The 8,858-nt window shown below is 48.4% G+C and overlaps 1 protein-coding gene across 6 annotated transcripts in view; it reads left to right on the forward strand.

Annotated features, from left to right (window-relative positions):
- The window catches only part of CCDC180 (coiled-coil domain containing 180), a 66,621-nt gene extending 59,114 nt beyond the window's left edge, over positions 1-7,507 (forward strand). For all 6 annotated transcript variants that reach the window (XM_082403751.1, XM_082403750.1, XM_082403752.1 and 3 more), the window contains 5 exons: positions 310-447; positions 942-1,053; positions 3,926-4,031; positions 6,003-6,138; positions 7,328-7,507. In XM_082403751.1, the coding sequence (XP_082259877.1) occupies positions 310-447; positions 942-1,053; positions 3,926-4,031; positions 6,003-6,138; positions 7,328-7,459 (624 nt within the window). In that variant the 3' untranslated portion in view covers positions 7,460-7,507. The remainder of the gene's footprint in view (positions 1-309; positions 448-941; positions 1,054-3,925; positions 4,032-6,002; positions 6,139-7,327) is intronic.
- Positions 7,508-8,858: the final 1,351 nt, after the last annotated feature.

Genomic DNA, 8,858 nt, shown 5'->3' on the forward strand with positions numbered 1-8,858 from the left:
TGAGATCAACAATAATTGTCCACATGGTCCTTCGAGCCATGGGATGTGGATGCTGTTGATTTTATTGGACTGAAACCCTGACTGTTCTGGGGCAGATGCTCAGCTCTCCCACTTCTTAACCCTCGGAGTCAGCTCCAGCCATGCCCCTGTCTTCCCTCCTCTGCCGCTCCTCAGCCCTTCACACACCCAGGTCAGTGCACACATCAGTCTGGCCGTGGCCATAATTGGCAGAGGATGTAGGCCAGTGACTTTTTGGTCCTGACCTCAAGACCAGGTCAAAAAACCTACTGATTTCTGGATTGTCTGAAGGATGAAAATGCCCAGAAGCTCCACCCAAATCTCGGACACCCCGCACATCTCCAAGAAATGGAGTCTCTGTGTCAAGTGGAAGAGAAAAGGCAGGAAGATTTGGACACCTTGATTGCGGTGACCAGGGAGCAGCTGGAGGTCAGTAGTGCCATCCACTCCATGTCTAGATGCTGGGGGCTGCACTGCCCTCCGGAGGTCACCCCCACTGACAGCCCAGCAACAACACTGAGCACGGCCCTTCGCTGACACCCTGGCCAAAGCAGGGTGTGAAAGCAGGCGGGTGTCATAGGTGGAGATGGTCTTTATTGGCCGTTGTAACTTGCATTTTTAAATTTCTAAATTAATTAATTACTACTGAGAACTTCTTTTCCAAGATCCATGTCAAGTTTTATTTCCTCTTTAGTAAATTGTCTATGTCTGTCCCTTGGCCATTTCAGAATCATTTCCTATCTTCAAACCAAGTCCCCTCTAGGGAGAGGTCTCCTGGGGAAGACCAGATGCCTGTTAACTTGGACACAGTTGACACGTGGCCCTGGTCTTGTCTCACATGCTGCTCCCCAAATCCTCCCTCAGCCTGTCTTTGGAGACAAGTTCCTCTCCCTGCAGCACTGCGCTCCCCATGTTTCCTCCAGGAATTCACCCGGAAGTACAGCCGGTTTTTCATAGCCAGCTTGGCCACCTTCACTGAGAAGTTCCTGCTGCAGTTGGATGAGGTGGTCACCATTGACGATGTCCAGGTTGCAAGTATGTGCACCACCGGCCTTGTGCCCTGGCCCCAGGGGGTGTGACACAGGGTGATGGGCCTGGGGTGGGGCGGTCTGCTTTCCCCCAACTCCCCCAGAATGAAAATACATTCTCTATGGAGGGGACTGATGAATTTTTGTTTGTTTTAATTAAAACTCTCTTTTTTTAAACTAAAAAAGCAAATCCCAAATGAATCAAAGATTATATAAGAAAAATGAAATCCTAATGCTAAATATTTTCATAATCTTGGGGTAAGGACAGCTTTCCTAAGTATAAGAACCAGAAGCCATAAAGGAATGGCTGGCACTTCTCTGTGGCCAAAACAAAATCAAGGGAAAATGTCAAAATACGGAAAGACGAACCACAAACTGCAAAAATATTCCTAATAACTAATAGGTCAGAGAATGGCCTAATATCCCTGTGGTATGAAGAACTCTAACAGGCCAAATTTGTAAAAAGAGATAGAGAACAAACATGCAATTCAAAAGGCCAATAAATTTAAAAGATGCTTGACTTCACCAATGATGAAAAATGTGAATATAAACATTATTAAGTTATCATTTCGGGCTTCCCTGGTGGCGCAGTGGTTGAGAATCCGCCTGCCAATGCAGGGGACACGGGTTCGAGCCCTGGTCTGGGAAGATCCCACATGCTGCGGAGCAACTAGGCCCGTGAGCCACAATTACTGAGCCTGCGCGTCTGGAGCCTGTGCTCTGCAACAAGAGAGGCCACGCGATAGTGAGAGGGCCACGCGATAGTGAGAGGCCCGCGCACCGCGATGAAGAGTGGCCCCCACTTGCCACAACTAGAGAAAGCCCTCGCACAGAAACGAAGACCCAACACAGCCATTAAAAAAAAAAAAAAAAAAAAAAAAAAATATATATATATATATATATATATAAAAAGATATCATTTCTCGCCAACAGCCTGGCAAGGCTTTTAAGTTCAGTGACAGCCAGCACTGGTGAGGCTGTCAGCAAGCCCGAGCACCACAGAGCCTCTCAGAGAAGCGTACGTCCACCCCGCTCTCTTGGAGAACATTGTGTCGGTGCCGTCAAAGTCCTGAGTGTGTGTGCCTTTGACCTAGCTGTTCAAACCCTGGGAATTTATCCAACAGAAATACATGCATACTTTTTCAAAGATATATTTTCAAGCATATTCTTCACAACACTGCTTGAAATTGCAAAGAATTGGAAACAATGTTAGTATCTACATATAGAGGATTGGGTAAATAAATTATGGTCCAGATGTAGGAGGGAGTACTGTGCAGCTGTTCAAGTGGGTGTGGTAGGTCTCTATGTGCCAACCAGAAAGTCCTGAAGGAATACTGTCACAGGAAAAAGCAAGGTGACCATTATACTTACCTGTGATACTATTAAAAAAACATATGTGTGATATAAACATGCACCCCGCATATATGTAAATGAATCTGTGTGAGAGACAGACAGAGACAGAGAATGAGAGCGACAGAGCCTGAGAGACAGGTACCAGACTGTTGATGACCATCTCTGGTGAGTGGGGCTGTGAGAGATTTCTAAAATCTTTTCTTTTTCCCCGTTAGGTGATGTTTAAATTTTTTATAATGTGCACCAATTACTTTTATAAGTACACAAAGATTCAAATCATATATTAAATATTATCCATTTATCACTAATCTATTAAGTAAATAAATATATTATTTTTATTTTTTTAAGTTTTCATTACACAGAAAATGAATATTTTTTACAGTAAAATGAGAAATTCAATATGAGTTACAAAGAAAGAGAAGAACATGGTCCTTCTACCCAGAAATAAGTGCCCTTAACATTGGCTGTCCTCCTCGTTATTTCCCTTCAGGCACAGGCCTGTGTGTATATCAATGGGGGGATGGGAGGATGGATCACAAGTGTGTGCTCTTCTGTAAGCTAATTTCCCCTTGGCAGATGCTGGGCAAGCCAGTCACCGCCTCCTTGAGCACTTTCAGTTGCTGTGCATTGTATGTTACTGATTAGTTCCCTGCTGGCGCACATTGGGCCACGTCCAGCTTTTCACTTCTGTAATCGTGCTGAAGGGAACATCTGCATCCATATTTCTCTGTTTCGGGGCAACAGATTCCTAGAAGTGGACTTTCTAGGTCAAAATGTGTATGAATTTCGAGGCGTTGGTCACTTTCCAGTGTTGGGGGTCTCTTTGGCAAATGTGAGCCTGCTTTGGGAGAGCAGAGCCTGCAGAGACCCTGGGGTTCAGACTTGAGGGAACACAGGCGAGCTGAGCCAGCAGGGAGGCAGCCTCGGTAACTTGGAGGGAACCGCCAGGCCAGGGAGACCCCCTGCACCAGGTCTGCAGGAGCCTCTCCTGCTCTGTAAGTCGGGCTTCTGAGCCAAGCAGCCTGGCCCTGCCATCCACGCAGACCAGGGTGCAGAGGGCTGCTCACCGCGTGGACGGAGCCCCCTTCTCTTCACGTCAAAGGGCAGGTCAGTGAGCCGGACATGAGAGGGACAACCTTGAATGTATGCATTCCAGGAGAAATTCTTAGTTCAGGACCCATTTGAGCTAGTATAAGCCAAAGAAGGCTCTACAAAGCATATTTGGGGGCTCACAGAAGCTGCAAGAAAGTCAGAGCATCATTCTGAGGGCTTTGGAGTTGGGAACCATGCCCAAACCATACCTCGCATCCTCCAGCTTTGACCCCCCTGCCATCTCCTCGGCCCCCACCTATGAATCTGGTGCATTTGGCTTCTGTTTGGGAGGGGCCTCTGCCTCCTGCCTGAGACTCCAAGTGGGGAAGAGGGGAGCAAGCCCTCATTTCTCTAAATGTGAGATCGGGGGTCGGCCCCCTTGATCTCAGGCTGTGGGTGAGGCCACCGTCAGTAACCTGTCTCTTGCCTGCCAGAGATGGAGCCCCCGAAACAGAAAACATCAATCCTAATACGGAGGAAACTCACCGGGCTGTCCCTGGAGGAAGAGAGTGAGAAGCCCCTGATTGAACGGGGGAGCAGGTGAGAGCCGGGAGCAGGGAGGAATACCACAAATGGCTGGATTTGCTAGGGGTGGTGCCGTGGAATGGTTAGGGCCACGAGCTCTGACGTCAAACAAACCTGGTAATCTTGGGAAGGCACTGTGTCCTAAGCCTGTTTCCTCATCTGTGAAATGGGCATGGCAGCCTACCTTACATGATATTATGAAGAGAAAGTTCAATGAGATTGTACTTGGAGTGCCCCGGCACGTACTAAGAGCTCAGCAGCTATTAGTTCATGTGATAAGGACCCACAAAGGGGCCCCCAAAGAAAGGGAGGCCTGTCCCAGTGTGGGGCACATTCTCAGATTGCCGGTGGCACTGTGATCCACTACAGCTGTCCATCATGTATGACAAGAGCTACCAAAGTGCTTGTCCCCTGTGACCCAAGAATGTTACTCTGGAAGAAGGAGTAAGGCAGCGATTTGCCCAGCTAAGTTGTCAGCAGTGGTTTTATAGCAGAATAGGAAAAGCAGGCCAGGAACTGATGACTGCCACCTGGCTGGCCAACTGATGAGGAAACTGAGACCCAGAAAAGGGAAACACCTAGAGGTGTGGGATTCCCCTTCCCCATGCAGAACCCAGCTGACTATACACACGGATTTTAACTGTATGAAAATGCAAAAAAGAACTTGATGAAGCTTAATGTTAAATGCTCAGTAGGGTTTTTCTTTTTTTTTTTTTAACATCTTTATTGGAGTATAATTGCTTTACAATGGTGAGTTAGTTTCTGCTGTATAACAAAGTGAATCAGCTATACGTATACATATATCCCCATATCCCCTCCCTCTTACGTCTCCCTCCCACCCTCCCTATCCCACCCCTCTAGGTGGTCACAAATCACCGAGCTGATTTCCCTGTGCTATGCGGCTGCTTCCCACTAGCTATCTATTTTACATTTGGTAGTGTACATATGTCCATGCCACTCTCTCACTTCCATTCTCTACATCTGTGTCTTTATTCCTGTCTTGCCCCTAGGTTCTTTAGAACCTTTTTTTTTTTTTTTTTTTTAGATTCCATATATATGTGTTAACATACAGTATTTGTTTTTCTCTTTCTGACTTACTTCACTCTGTATGACAGACTCTATGTCCATCCATCTCACTACAAATAACTCAATTTCGTTTCTTTTTATAGCTGAGTAATATTCCATTGTATATATGTGCCACATCTTCTTTATCCATTCGTCTGTCGATGGACACTTAGGTTGCTTCCATGTCCTGGCTATTGTAAATAGAGCTGCAGTGAACATGTGGTACATGACTCTTTTTTGAATTATGGTTTTCTCAGGGTATATGCCCAGTAGTGGGATTGCTGGGTCGTATGGTAGTTCTACTTTTGGTTTTTTAAGGAACCTCCATACTGTTCTCCATAGTGGCTGTATCAATTTGCATTCCCACCAACAGTGCAAGAGGGTTCCCTTTTCTCCACACCCTCTCCAGCATTTATTGTTTGTAGACTTTTTGATGATGGCCATTCTGACCCATGTGAGGTGATACCTCATTGTAGTTTTGATTTGTGTTTCTCTAATGATTAGTGATGTTGAGCATCCTTTCATGTGTTTGTTGGCAATCTGTATGTCTTCTTTGGAGAAATGTCTGTTTAGGTCTTCTGCCCATTTTTGGATTGGGTTGTTTGTTTTTTTGATATTGAGCTGCATGAGTTGCTTGTAAATTTTGGAGATTAATCCTTTGTCAGTTGCTTCATTTGCAAATATTTTCTCCTATTCTGAGGGTTGTCTTTTCGTCTTGTTTATGGTTTCCTTTGCTGTGCAAAAGCTTTTAAGTTTCATTAGGTCCCATTTGTTTATTAGCAGGGTTTTTCTTTTAATTAAGACGTTTAAAGCATGATAATTTTTTTTAAAGTAATGCTAACCGTTTTCACCAGGGATGAAGGGTGCACTGTGAATGATGAAGATAAGGCTGTAAGACTTTTCATGCATGTTTGTTTGTAGGAAGTGGCCGGGAATCAAACCCACCGAAGTCACCATCCAACACAAGATTCTCCACCGGAAAACACCATCAGTCACCACCACCAAAACGACCCTGGGCCACCTGGCATCCGTGGAAGCCCGAGATGCTGTCTATTTGGTGAGTGGAGAGACAGGGTGGGGTGGGTGCACCCCAGGGAACACAGGGCAGCTCGGTGTGGCTGCCTTGGGAAGGAGGGAGCTTGCTATCACCAGGTGCCCTGTCATTTGGTCCATGGAGCAGATGACACACGTCAGGGTGCCCCAGTGCACAGTGTCAGCACTGGGAACAGCCAATGTTCTTAAGCACCAGCACGTGAGCCACAGGTCGTGTCCAGTCCCAATGAAAGCTCGGGTCTGATGGTGTGAGCCCCAGTGCTGCAGGAGCCCAGCCGAGAGACACCACACCCAGACTGGGGGCGGTGAAGGAAGACTTTCCGAGGAACAGTTGAGACAGAGTGAGGGGACAGAGTAGTCAGAGGCATGGAGGCCATGGGAGCAGCGGGTGATGATGGGTGGAATAAGGGACAGTTCCTGAGCACCTGCTGCAGTTTCTGTTCTCAATGTGAGCCTTTTCATTGGATCCTTGTAACAAGCCCATAAGGAAGGTAGAATTGTCCCCATGTTGCTGCTGAGGACACTGAGGCTTAAAGAAGTGTGTCCCCTGTATGCCACTGCAGAGTGGCAGAGCCAGGATTTGAACCCAGTGCCTGTTAGACCCCATGGGGCCTGCCCGAAGAGGAGGCTGCACCCAGAGGCCTCCTGCAGGACCTCTCGGCTCTGAAGACGTGTGGACCTTTGTTCCTGGTGCCCCAGAGAGAAACCTCGTCCTGAGATATGCTGACCCCAGTATTTGGAGAGCCCTCAGTTCCCAGGCCACCATGCTAAGACCCAGGCAGAGGGGGCGACTCTGCTGCCAGGTTCAGTGAGGGCTCAGGCCTCGTGGGCTCAGCCTCTCGAGGAAGCCAGGACCCCTGAGCTTCAAGGAGGCTACAGTGTGGGATGGTGGTTAGGAAGGAGGGCAGAGTCCAGAATCAGGTAGAGCAGGTCCTAGTCCCTGCTCAGCCTCCTTCTAGCTACATAACCCCAGGCAAGGTTGTGAGCCTCAGTTTCCCAATCTGTAAAATGTGGAAAACAACCGGGCCTGCCTGATGGGTTATTGGGCAAAGTAAATGAGAAATGACTTGTGGAACTCTTGCTGGTGCCTGGAGTGGGTTCAAAGCTACCTGCCAGCAGGTTACAGTGTTCCTCTAGGGCACAGAGCCCAGAAGCCCTTCCTCACGTGGCCTCCTCCTGCTGCTTGCTCCCAGAAATATTTAGCGTCATTTGAAGAGGAGTTGAAGAAGATCCAGGACGACAACACACTGCAGGTGAAGGAGGCTCAGCGCTGGAAGGACAGCTGGAAGCGCTCTGTGCACACCATCCGGGGCCTGTACTTGTGACACCCTCAACCCACTCCCAATAAAGGCTTGTTTTGTGTGGACTCCTCATCCATCCACCCACCCTTCCTTCCGTCCATCCATCCATCCATCCATCCATCCGTCCATCCATCCATCTCTGCTCTATGCCCAGCGCTGTACCTTCACAGTGACCAGGACACGTTGTGGTCCCTGCCCACATGGAGATCACTTCCAGTGAGGAGCACAGAGGTGAAAGGGGGAATTCCACATGGTCAGCTGGGACGGCGGATAACAGGAATGGGTAACTTAAAATAGAGATCAATACTTCAGAGGAAATAACTTCCAAAAGGCATGCTGGGCACTTCATCTTGCAAAATTAAAACTTATGGGAAAGAGTATATTGCACATTTAACAAAAGTGAGTTTTAATGGCAACTATGCACTGATTCCTAGACCCAATAAAGACTTCATCCAGTGTTGACTGGGTATCTGGCAATTTGGCCAATTATAAGATTTTGGCAGAAATCTTCTAGGCCTCTTTAGCTCTGCTAAGGGTCTCTTTAGTCCTGTGAGACTCAGATCACTGTCTTTGGAAACCTGCATCCTGCCGTCTTCCTTGTCCTCTTTCTCCTCTTCTTTGACTGCAACGCGGCCTCACTGTGCCAGGTCTCACTTGTCAACAGCTCTCTGTGCCCTGTGGACACAGGCGACTCAGGCTCCTTCCTCCACTTCCTGAGCTTCTGCTGCTCCTACACAGTTTGAATGTTAACGTGGCCTCAGTCTGAGTTTCCATGTGCTTTATCTCTTAACGACTCGATGAGGTAGGTATTGCCCACATTTTACGGTTATAGAAACTCAAGTCCAGGAGGTCAAGGCAACCCACTCAAAGTGACATGGCAATGCAGAACCTCAGCAGAGTTTGGGTTCCCCAGAAGGGGACAAGGACTTGGAGGCAAGTCGTTTGTTTTGGAGATGATTCCAAGAAGCATGAGTGAGGACCTAGGGAAAGGGAGCCTGGAAGGAGAAAAGCCACTGAAGGGGCTTTGAGGAGTGGCCCCTGCTCTGGGTGACCAGGCTCCACCTCGCTGGAAAACAGCCTCCCACCTGACCTGACTCTGTCAGCGCAGGTAGAGAATTGCCCGGCATTAGTGCTGCCACACTGCCCCTTGTGCCAGTTTTTGGGACAGGAACCTCCCGTGGTGCCAGACACCCCCTCAGGCAGGGGGTCTCAAGGGATGCTGGCTGGAGACCAGCTCCCCAGCTGCAGGTGAATCAGGTGGGCCAAGGGGATATGAGGGCAGCAACAGCAGCGTCACCGCCTCAGGTTTCCCAAACCTAAAGCCAGGCCCCTTTGCACGACTCTGCCACAGCACCCTCTTTCCCCAAAGCAGCGAGTCACGTCTGCATAGCCCCTTCCAGCTTGCGGCATGCTCTGCAGGTAC

Source organism: Balaenoptera borealis (assembly GCF_965194805.1).
Source record: "Balaenoptera borealis genome assembly, chromosome: 8".
Taxonomy (NCBI): Eukaryota; Metazoa; Chordata; class Mammalia; order Artiodactyla; family Balaenopteridae; genus Balaenoptera; species Balaenoptera borealis.